The following is a 12,566-nucleotide window of genomic DNA, read 5'->3' as shown; positions in this document are numbered from 1 at the left end:
TAACACAGCTTAGGTGCAACATTGTCAAGAATTATGGAAGATATACCCGTTTCATAATTGGAAGAAATGTTTACAACTTTGCAACATACGTGATGTGTAGCCCCAAAGCGGTGCTAAAAATAGCCGAAAGAACATTCAATTTTAATTCTATTTTAAAAAACTTTTTACCAGCAGAAAGTAACTTATTAGATCACAACAAACGTTTTAACCATTTAGAAGAGACCTTCTTTGTGAGGGATACCGGAAAACGTTGAAAATCGACGATATATTTTTGGTGACCTGAGTCACTTTCATTTTAACTTTCCCGAGTAAACAGCGATGTAAATAGACTGATTGTTTGTAAACACGATTGACTTGGAGGACACTGTGTTTTAAGCTCAAAACAAGTTGAATTGCTCATGTTTTTATGTTAGTGTCCAATAGCATATATATATTGTTTTTTGATAACCTTAATAAATAACATATGGAAATAATATTTAAAAATCGGTAAATAATTACGGATAGTCACCTTTATAGAGCCTTTAACATGAAGGTGCAAACGCTTAATGTTATGCTAATAAATGCTGATTATTTTCTCATGAAACAAACGTACAAAACATCATACAATGTTATCTTTAAGGCATACCACAGACATTGACCTCATGAAGATTTGGTTAAGCTGACATAAGGGAGCCATCCAAAAATATTACAATAGCTAAACAACTCATGTGAGCATATTTTAACAATGAGCAAATACACGTATAATAAATTAACAAGGTGTTTTTAAGTCGCCCCGAAAATAGACAAAAACTTTCCATTTGATTGTACTGACGACTTTGTTTAAGACACTGTGAGTAAATCACAACATAAGGTTGATAGCAAATACTGTATCAGTTTAAATGACGCAATCTATCATGCAACGTGTATATGTCCCGAACACAACACATGTACAATTGCAGGCACATTCTGCGCATTAAAATGTTCGTTTGTGGAACGTTGGGTCACGTACATATTTTTTGGAAGGTCACGGTCACGGCATTTGTCACGTGTAGAGATTCTCGCAGGACTTAGATATGTTATCCTTTTTGAAAATTTTGCTGAGCAATGATTTGCTGGTGGAGGAACAACCCGGAGACACCTTGTCGTCTGCGATCTCAGCCGCATTGCGAAGACGTAGTTGCTTGACAACACCGACCAGCAGTTCATCGACGTGAACATTTAACACCACTGACGTCTCGATAAATTTACAGTCGTACGTCTTGGCAACAGCCTTGGCCTCTGAAGTCAATAAACACATACATAGAAATGGTTGGTTTTAAGGCGTTTAAGATCAAAAAATTAGAATACACACGCATTCCTTGTTTAACGGGTGTTCGTTTACATAATAAAATATAATAATATATTTAAATACTGATATATAAAATCAATTATATCATTATACGGTATTGAACGATCGTAATCGTCCAAATAATTGTTAAAGTATGACTTCACGCCATGAAAATTTTGTTCCGTTTCGAATAAATGGTCTTTTTCTGTAATAAAAACAAAACATGTATTATCGCTTTGGCAGCAAAATAAAAAAAACCGAACAACAGCAATACGTTTTGTAAATCAATGAGTAGTATAAAGTCTATTTAAAGGGACTAGTTCATAGAATAAACAGTATCATTAAATTATTTGTCTTACTAAACTTTAACTATTGGACAAGCTTTATATAATTAAAGTAACATCTTGTTATTGTTTTGGCTTGCCTGTTTTAATAAAACGGAAACATTCTTTATTTTAACTATATAACACAATTGCGGTAAATTGTCAAATGTGTGACAACTCCCTGTACGGCCTACCTATGGTTAATTCCTATTCGCTAACAAAAGATAAATTACACAAAAGATAAATTACACGTCACTGAATAATGCAACGTTTGACAAAATGTCTTACATCAGTAGTGAAGAAACATCGAAATGATTTAAATAGTCTTATCTATGAACCAAAATCGTAGTATTATAATGTGGCATAACTGCGATGTTGTAGAGTGAGCAGTATGTTTACTTGTTTTTATTTTCAACATGTATTCACGCGCGTTTGTCATATGACGTTTTAACGTATAAACATGTAAAATATACATTATTGAGCGTAATTTATACTGTATTGATTATAGACACCTACATTATACTAAAAGCAAATAAGGTGTGAATGGAAAACATATTAACATTCGATAATTTTATTCGTTCACACTGGTCAAATTTTCAGGTACCGAACTCTAGCATCAAACATCTTGTTTATGGAAACACTACATACCTTCTATCGTTACACTACGAGATCGCACTAGGTCTGACTTGTTTCCAACGAAAATGATGATTTCATCGCGATGCTGTTTCTGTCTCAATGTATATAGAATGTCCACAGCTCGGTCAAACGACGGTCTGTCATCACAGGCATACACAATTATGTAGGCCATGACGGTGCCACCAATATTCCCATCCTACAAAGAGAGAACAAAACCATTTCATTTTGAAATAAAGGTATATTGTCCATCAAATATATAATTTAATATTTAGTTTTTTTATACTGTTGGTTTGTTGTTCTCTCAGTTTGAAGAATGACATTAAATACAAGCTAATAAGACCCAAAAAGTAATCCATATCTGAATATTTTGACCTCTAACTGACGACCTTGAAATATTGTTCACAACAGTCAAGTGTCTCCCTTGTTCTTGCATTAAAGACTCGTGGAATTATTATATCAACGAATGTTAAATGAAGAAATGCACGCAATATTATAGAATAAAAATGGCATTTGGAGGGATTTGTTGTCGGCATAAAATTGCATTTATGGATCATACCGAATCAATTATCCAGAAAGCTTTCCTTATACTTCCGTAAGCCTTACCAAGTCATCTAAATCTGATCTTTCAAGAAAGGACAGCACCGTTTCTTCGCCATTGAGTAATACATTAACCGTCTTCTCCGCCTCACCATCTGTAAGAAAATAACATAAATGAACATCGCATAATGTGCGTGATATTCGCTACATGTCGCATCTGTAGATCCCATTTAAGCCCGCTTATTGCAAGGTATTAACATTCGTGAACATACACAATATTTCATACGTAGGTCATAGTTATGTTATCGGAAACTATCATGAAGCGGCAGCACTGGAGATAGCCCTAATAACATATTCAATGTATTTTAGAGGATGAAGAACATTGTTGATGTAATTCAAACATCAAGAAAGTGACTTTCTCAATGATCACCAGTCATGCGAAATTGTAATGTACGTTTTTAGTTTTGTGCTGTTTTTTTCGGGTTAGTATGTCCTTTTCAAGTAAATGGATACTTGAAATACTGATATCGAAAGAGTTTTCTCTTCTGTTGATAGCTATTTGATTTCCAAATTCTGATCTCACATGGGATCACATGGATCAATGTGTATTTTTCAATCATAACTTACCTACGCACATCTTGCAAAATAAAATTGTCGATTACATGAAAACATTTTAAACGAGCATGATATTTCGAAAACGACAACCATCGAGTTTTTATTAGAATTCAAAACTAATGTTGTTCGTATATATTTAAATAAATTGCTAATACTAATATTTGTTTTCGACCTTTAATTTTGAGTAATAAATACAATATAAATAATTATAAATGTGTTGACATATAATACTAAAAGTATGTACACTGGTGAATGCAAATAAAATATGGTCAATAACATAGCACACCCGTTTAGAAAAACAATAAAGACAATCGATCGAGCAAAACACCGGGGCAAAACATTTACCAGCATTAACTATAGGCATATTAATTAATATAAAAAATAATTTGCAAAATGGTACATTATAAGATATTGCAAACTACTAAGAATTCCAACAAACACACTATTAACGGTCATGATATGTTAACTATAAAACGTATTCTTGAGTAGTTAAGAGACTCTACACAAACTATTATTTCTTTCCCCAATCCTACACAACCTAACATATCTATTAAATCTGAAGATTTGTAATACATCAGTATATGTTTTGGAATTAAATGTCACTTGTTGTTATTATTTGAGAACATAAACATGTGTACAAAGGTATTTAAGATATCTTCTTCTTACATAATCATATACTTATGTTTTACATTTTGAACGTTCAGCGGCCAAACGTATTGTTTTATATGCCGACGGCAAATGCACAACGGAGAATATCCGTTATATCGTATATCATAATCAAATTGATTTTCCACCAAACCAAAATTGATCTGTCTAACGGACAGCATGAATGCAAGACAAATAATATATGTTTACTTGAGTAGGTATAAACGCAGAAAGTAACATTACGTTCATGAACCGTTCCCGATGAAATAAAAGAGGTATTAATGCGAAATTAAATTTCAATTCTTCAATCTTAATTCAATCTTAAATCTCAATTATATCTGTGACGTCATGATCATATAATTATCAATGATATCTCTGCAAACAGATGCCCAGCGAACATGTGTTTATTTCCTGTAGAAAACCTTGTGGAACAACCCGTCTTTTTTGCTATCATGCACGTTATAATATTATTACTTGATCTGTAAATGGCATATTGTATCGTTTACAATTACAGCCTTGTGTTAGGTGTCTGTAGATGAGGAACTGGTAAGCGACACAATGATCGCAGATACCCTGGCTAACACCATTATTAATAAACAGAAGAGTTAATACGCCATTATACCATCGTTTTTTTAATACATGAAACTATGTCAGCAAATTTAAATAATTCATTAATTATTAGTATAATTAATTTTGTGTCTCTATTACATATATATATGTGTATTATATCCACTGAAAAACACAATAATTCAAAATATTACACAAATAATGCCAAGCAGACAATGCAATAAAAACACAAACAAGAACAGTGTTCATAACCGGACAAGAAGCGATAAATATAGACTAATTGTGAAACACGTGTTAGTTTAGCAGGAAAGAAGTAATTTAATACTCGTATTTCAAAAATACATTAACTTACAATTACTACAATTTACACACAACATAGAGCGTCGATTAAATTTCAGACGCTGAATGAAAAGTCCTCACGACATAATGATGATCTTAACACCAAAATAGAATATTTATTGTCTGCAATTAGTTCATTTCCTTTACGTTTTCTATAATCAAGATTGTCCATTAACACCAACAGATAAATTGATGTCATGTCAACAATAGTTTGCTGAGTGGATGAGAGATAGGCTATTGAAAAGAGATCGTAACCCCTATTGATTCTACTGTTTTATCAGAGGCAATGCAATACATACGATGCTCGGGCACGACCCCAATTTCATTGCAAATACGTTGTCATAAAAACACTTGACTTCATATAAACAAGAATATTATTCGATGGCAATGGAGGACGACTAATGGTTAACCGCGGTAACACGAGCATTCGCATAAAATAAACCATGTCACATAAATGTATCATACCAAAATTCAAGCAACAAGAACAATACGACTTCGGGATTAATCAATTAATCATTTATTAAAAAAGGGCTATTCTTATATGTACTTAATTTTTGAAACCTGCTAGTTATCAAAAGCAAAGATATATATGTATTTTGTGTGTATTAGGTTAAACATACATCGGTTCTTTTGTATTCGTTATAATCTAAAATTAAATTGGACCGTATCTCTTTCATTTGCGTCTTTATTGCATACAATGGGGGTTTTGAATGAAGAACGGGTTATAATAAAAATAAAATTTCCAATCAATAAGAGAGATAACTGTGCGGGAAGTGTAGAGCTACATGTCTTATTATGGTGAATAAAGTAAACTTGTATTACCGTATCTAAGAATACTGGTATCGTCAGATATGTCATGTTTCTCTTAATGTCAAATCTTATCTGATATGCAAATACTGTTGTATTAGATCTCCAAGTCTATCATCTTTGGATATTGCATTTGCATTTTTATATCAACAAGATTGATTTTTATAATAGTATAATGCAATATACCCATTCTTTACGAGAAACCAATTCATAATGATTACCTACCAGTACTTGTATTAAAACCACCTAAATATTCTGATGTCATAAACTGTTGATTAAGTGCAGTTTTGCCGCATCCGGACGCCCCAAGCACAAGTACTCGGTGTACGTATGCCAGAGGGCTAAGCCTCGGGCTTTCTCGTGACAAGGAACTCGATGTATGCGAAATCTGTGAAAGGGGTGAAATAGGACCAATGTCTCCCTCAGAGGACACTATGCTATTGGTGCTTCGTGAGCGAAGAGAATCACTCCTGTGAATGATCACACCTTTCGAGTTCATTTCGAATTCTCGAACGGTATAGGTGTCGGGGTCCGCTTCAATATTCATAAATTCCCTCCGAAGTATTTGAGCCCGAGGTTTCTTCAGAGAATTGCTCGACGGCATGCTGCATGTTCGGGGTCGCATACCGTTATCGTGTAGGTACACGTCCAAATTCTTCACCTTAGGTTTCTTGAACGACGATGCTCGTTTTCTGTACGTGGATTCGATGTTTAAATTGTTTGAGGAGCAAAGCAATGGACTAGGACATCTAAAGCGCTCCGGCCCATGTTTGGTCTCGTCAGGAAGACGAAGAATTATTTGAGTTGTTTCCACGTTCATCGTTTATATCCGGTTTGTTCCAAAATTTAACAAATGGTCCTGTTTATAACAGCCAATGTCATGCTTATGTAACCGATTATGATCACTCACTAATGTATCTCCTTAATTTATATATATATCACACTTTGAAGTTAATTCAAAAATCCTTTTCTAACCATGCTGCAACATATTAGTGATAGCAAAACGCTATCGAACAACTGATCAACTGCCTGTAAAGCCCCACTATTTATACAGCTATCAGCGTGCCGATATTGGATTCAATACGTTGTGTGTAAAAGCTCTTGGTATTGGCTCTTACTTTACAATCGCTGCTTCAAGTGCAAATAGTTATTTAAAGGACACTATCAATTAACCTGCGCATTGTTTGCTTTTGTTTTCTTGCATTTGGCAAATTGCCTCTTAATTCAATATGTATAAGTAATTATTGTTGAACTATTCGCACGTGCGTTTTTTCATGTCAATACCTTAACTTAATATATGTACATATTTTATGAATAAATTCTAAAGTTTTATTGTTCAATTTGTGTGTGACGCTGCCGCACTCAACACGTATGCGTTATATTGTTGTGGTCTCACGGTAAAAGTCTTCTTTGTGCATCCACAATTTTTAAATGCACGCAGTAACCGAATTAACAGTTAAACTACATATTGGTAAAGTTGTTTTACTGTTTGTCTTGTTGACCTTATGTTGTTACGTGAATTACAATTTTTGGAGCTGTTGCTGTTCAAAAATGCACTCTTTAACGGTTTTTTTCTGGTCTACTTTTCTTTGTCATAGAATACAATGTGTATTGTCTAAAAAGTTAATTAAAGCACATGCTTAAATTGAAACAAAAACGAAGTGAATTTTAAATAGTTCAAACCTTCATCTGTTCTTGACTTTTGACTTTATCGTTTCTGAAATCGAGCTCTTTATTCACATGGTATTATGCACATATACGTAGTATTTATAAAAATGAACGTAAACAACTTGTATTGCTAAAAATGATGAATATATGCAAATAGCAGGATTTCATATATATTTTCAAGTTATTTTAAAAAAATATCGAATGCGTGTATAATCCATATATATATATATATATTTATATATATAATAAAAGTAAAAACACGTGTCTGGGATTTTAAATATATATTGATTTAGCCAACGCGTTTCGCATAGCTCATCAGGGCATAATACAATATATTACAACGTCAAAATGTCATGGAGATAACGTCATATCAATTATGACGTCATAACGTCAATAAATATTAAATGAAATTTAATTTGGGTTTAAATACATGTATAAAATGTTGTTCCTTTGCTAACCTAGCTGAAATATTGTTCGAAAATAGCTTATAAAATGGAAATATTTTAAATTTTGGTTCATGATGTGAACATTCATCTAAATGTTTACTTAAAGGCATCTGTCTTGTTGAGGGGTCTCGCATTTGTTGTTCATGGACAGATCGCCTATTTCTAAGTTTATCGCCAGTTTGGCCTATATAATATTGTTTGCATCCATTGCATACTAATACATAAATCACATTTTGTATATCACATCACATATTAGTTTTTATTTTGAACATTTTGCCATTAAAATCAAAAGAATTCCCTTCAATAATATAACCACACAGGGCGCATCTAGGGTCATTACATTTGGATACTCTTGGTTCTTGAGATAAAAAGTAAGATTTGGTTAACAGACGTTTTAAATTAGGTGGCTGTCGCTTACATTTTATTATCTTCTGATTTGAAATTATGGTGCAGATCCGTTTCGCTAAAGTGAAAGGAATATTTATCTTTGTGTGTTTATTATGACACGAGGTAAAATTAAGATATTGTTTAGAATCAGTTTCTTTGTAATATATATCAGTATTAATATCAGTATTGTTTTTTATAATCAATATATCAAGAAATGGTAACTCGAGTGTGCTTGTTTGCATTGTAAACTTGATATCCGAATGTTAGTTGTTTAAAATGGTATAAAAGTTTTGAAGTTCATGGGGAAATTTTGTCCAGAAAATAAAGCAATCGTCTAGAAATCTTTTCCAAAATGTTTTTATAAAAGAAAGAAATCCATCATTATAAATTGATCCAATTCTTGCATATAGTTTTTGTTCTAAAAATCCCACTACCAATGTAGCGTATGTTGGCGCGAATTTAGTACCCATTGCAGTCCCTTTAGATTGGTTGTAGTACTTATCATCAAAATTGAAGTTATTATTTTCAAGTATTATTTTTATGCCTTCTTTTATAAACCGTTGCGAAAACCTTTCATTAACCGAATCTGGATATTTTTGAAGCCAATAATCAATAGCTTCTAAACCAAGAGTATGCGGTATATTAGAATATAAATTAATTACATCAAATGATACTAATGTACTTGACTCTGGAACTTGTGAAGGTATATGTTTTAGGAAATCTATGTTATTTGTTATATTGCTATTGACATATTTTACAAACGGTTTTAACAAGATATCCAATAAAGAACTTAAACGACTTGTTTCACAGTTAGTTCCAGCGACTATTGGGCGAAAGTTTAATTCGTCTGGATCCATTAACTCTATATATTCTCAATTGCTATGTTTAATTGCATCCTGAATGATTTTACTTTTATGAATTTTTGGAAGACCATAAAATAGGCTTGTTTTCCATTCGAATTTTACTAAGAAATCATTTTCCTGTTTAGTTAGTTTATTATTTTCCTTTAGTAAATTGCGTATTTTTGAAAGTGTTATTTGACTACCATTATCAGGGATTTGTTTATAATATTCAACGTCATTTAACATTGCTAATAATTTTCTTCTATAAAAGTCTGTATTCATTATAACAATTCCGCCACCCTTATCTGCTTCTTTAACAGTTATGGATTTGTTTTCTGCTAATAAACCTATAGCTTTTCTTTCTTTTAATGATATGTTATGTTGAGTGTCATTTTCCATTTGAGAATGTTGAAGGCAAAGTGTTCGAGTAACATTTATATAATGGTCTAGTGTATTATTTCTATGTTTAGGTGGATAAAAGGACGTTTGATTTTTTACAATAGAATTGTTTGTATTATTATGATCACTATTATTAAAAAACTCTTTAAGCCTAAGTGATCTATGAAAATCATCCACATCTTTTATTTGATCATAAGAATCATTTTTATATTTAGGTGTTGGTGTAAATTTAAAACCCCTCAATAAGACGTCAATTTCAGTTTGAGATAATGATCTTTTTGAAAAATTGTAAATTTTTGTAAATAATTTTGAATTTTCAGCTAGGTTACCTAAAGTTTCTATGTCGGACTGCTCCACTCCCTGCCTCCTTCTAAAAAATCAACGTTAAATTCGCTTGGTTTGTCGTCGTTATCTTGCAATATGTCGTCGCTCGTATTGTTGTTGTTTCTATAGTTTCTTCTGTATGAAGACCTTGTGTTATCTCTTATATTGCTTCTGTTTGAAGTGGAATTGTTTCTTTGGAAATTGTTATGTAATTCGATGTTGGTATTATTAATTTTTAAAAGAACTTCTCTTACAATACTTTCCACATCTATATTTTGTAAACAGCTTGTTTGATTTTGTTGCAGATTTCTTCTTTGCGAATGTTGTTTATTGGTGTTTCTTTCTTGACTGTTGTAGTTGTATGTTGTTTTCAGATTTTGGTAGTTGGTGGTATTTTTTCGGACAGCATCCGCATATGAAGAGGGTTGATTTTTGTTTACGAAGTCTTGTTTTTTAAAGAATGGATTTTTATTTTCATGTTCCTTTATGAATTCTTCTTCGTATTTTGAAAGCCATTTTTCATTGTTTCCCCATCTTTTATGTAAAATTTCTTCATTTCGTTGCGTTTCCGTTTTCCAAAGTTCTACCAGTGTCCGTGCTGTTCTTCCGTTGCATTTTGAATGTATCAATTTGAATATTTCTTCGTCGATGCGCTTGAATTTTTCACAGTTTGAAGAAGCACGTAATGACTGCAATTCTGTTTGGATATTGAAGTCATTCAATACGGCCCTTTCTCTAACTGATTTCTGATCGATATTTTCATTTGGTATTTCTTTTTTCTGTAAATGTTTTGGTATTACCATTGGAGTTGAACTTAACCATTTAGAATATTTTTCAAAATGGCCTTTATTTTTTATCATGGACCAGTACGTACTTTTTCGTATTTCCATTTTGTTGTGCCATATATTTGATATTTCCATTTTTATTTTTAGTGCTTCTCTTTCAAATATGTTATTGTTTTTCTCGTTATTTTCGTGGTTCACGGATATTTCGGGCTTCGGTATATTTTGAGAAATTTCATGTACAGCTGATTTTATGTCAGAGACAATGTCATCTTTCCTAATGGCAGTATTATTATTTTTTGCAATTGCCGCGCTCAAATAGTTAATTGCGGTCAATATCAGCGACAGTTTATCGTCTATTGATTTTAAGAAATATCTATTATCCTCCTCCATGACTTCCTCATTCGAGTTTGATTTCGAGCAATCCGACGAATCAGACAATTCTTCAAGTTTTGCTCTCTTCGGTCCCATGAACACGCTGCACAATCCGTTATATATAGTTATATAAGTAAAATGTAATAATCCAGATTGTGAATATTATATAATAAAAGTAAAAACACGTGTCTGGGATTTTAAATATATATTGATTTAGCCAACGCGTTTCGCATAGCTCATCAGGGCATATTACAATATATTACAACGTCAAAATGTCATGGAGATAACGTCATATCAATTATGACGTCATAACGTCAATAAATATTAAATGAAATTTAATTTGGGTTTAAATACATGTATAAAATGTTGTTCCTTTGCTAACCTAGCTGAAATATTGTTCGAAAATAGGTTATAAAATGGAAATATTCTAAATTTTGGTTCATGATGTGAACATTCATCTAAATGTTTACTTAAAGGCATCTGTCTTGTTGAGGGGTCTCGCATTTGTTGTTCACGGACAGATCGCCTATTTAGTACAAGCATCACGTCCATATTTTTGAAATTGTGTGTGTAGGTACGAATGCGAGACCCCTCAACAAGACAGATGCCTTTAAGTAAACATTTAGATGAATGTTCACATCATGAACCAACATTTAAAATATTTCCATTTTATAAGCTATTTTCGAACAATATTTCAGCTAGGTTAGCAAAGGAACAACATTTTATACATGTATTTAAACCCAAATTAAATTTCATTTAATATTTATTGACGTTATGACGTCATAATTGATATGACGTTATCTCCATGACATTTTGACGTTGTAATATATTGTATTATGCCCTGATGAGCTATGCGAAACGCGTTGGCTAAATCAATATATATTTAAAATCCCAGACACGTGTTTTTACTTCTATTATATAATATTCACAATCTGGATTATTACATTTTACTTATATAACTATATATATATATATATATATATATATATATATATATATATCCATATATATCCTAGCTACGAAAAGAGGCACTTGACAGCGTATACTAGGTCTTTTTCCTAAGATGCATTAATACGATTTAGAAATAGTAATTTATTATACTAAGTTCTGAAATAATGTTAAGAAAAAGTGCTTTAACTGATTATTGTTCTTTTTTTCGTGCCTAAAACTTGCGATTCAAGTGGTTCTAAAACAAAGAGTAACAATATAGTTATTATATCAAACTGTAGTTATATTGTATTGCTTTTTCAGCTTATAAACGATGCAAAGTTTACTTTTTATATACATACGATAGTATAAATGTATGTTATCTGGTGCATTTCATTTATTGTCTGCACTTTCTTGTATTTTACATGCAAGTTAACACTAAATGACAAGAATTCTCTCATAAAAATGTATTGCTGCCATGGCTGTCTTGCCTACTTGCTAAAATACTAGTGAATATCGATTCATTTCTGTATCAATACGATAAGTGATTTATTCAAGATTTATGCTGCGTCGTTCATGTAAATGAAATAAAAAGCAAACTTTGAAAACATAAACACACTTGTGTATGAAGTATGATGCAT

The 12,566-nt window shown here is 32.0% G+C and overlaps 1 protein-coding gene across 1 annotated transcript; it reads right to left on the bottom strand.

The window, feature by feature from the left end:
- Positions 1–809: 809 nt before the first annotated feature.
- Positions 810–6,595, bottom strand: LOC127845897 (GTP-binding protein RAD-like). Its single transcript, XM_052377073.1, has 4 exons — positions 6,187–6,595; positions 2,869–2,957; positions 2,278–2,461; positions 810–1,257 (listed from the first exon to the last, which is right to left on the bottom strand). The coding sequence occupies exons 1-4, from the start codon at positions 6,593–6,595 to the stop codon at positions 1,022–1,024; spliced, it is 918 nt and encodes a 305-aa protein (XP_052233033.1). The 3' UTR covers positions 810–1,021.
- Between the last annotated feature and the right edge of the window lie 5,971 nt (positions 6,596–12,566).

The sequence above is a fragment of the Dreissena polymorpha genome, chromosome 9 (assembly GCF_020536995.1).
Source record: "Dreissena polymorpha isolate Duluth1 chromosome 9, UMN_Dpol_1.0, whole genome shotgun sequence".
Lineage (NCBI taxonomy): Eukaryota > Metazoa > Mollusca > Bivalvia > Myida > Dreissenidae > Dreissena > Dreissena polymorpha.
This window is presented reverse-complemented; position numbering and strand designations above follow the sequence as displayed.

Coding starts and splice junctions, on each gene's coding strand:
- LOC127845897 (XM_052377073.1), bottom strand. CDS start 6,595: ATGAACGTGGAAACAACTCAAATAATTCTTCGTCTTCCTGACGAGACC. Junction 2,958..6,186: donor GTCCTCTGAGGGAGACATTG/GTCCTATTTCAC, acceptor ATTTTCTTACAG/ATGGTGAGGCGGAGAAGACG. Junction 1,258..2,277: donor TCGTAGTGTAACGATAGAAG/GTATGTAGTGTT, acceptor TATTGACTTCAG/AGGCCAAGGCTGTTGCCAAG.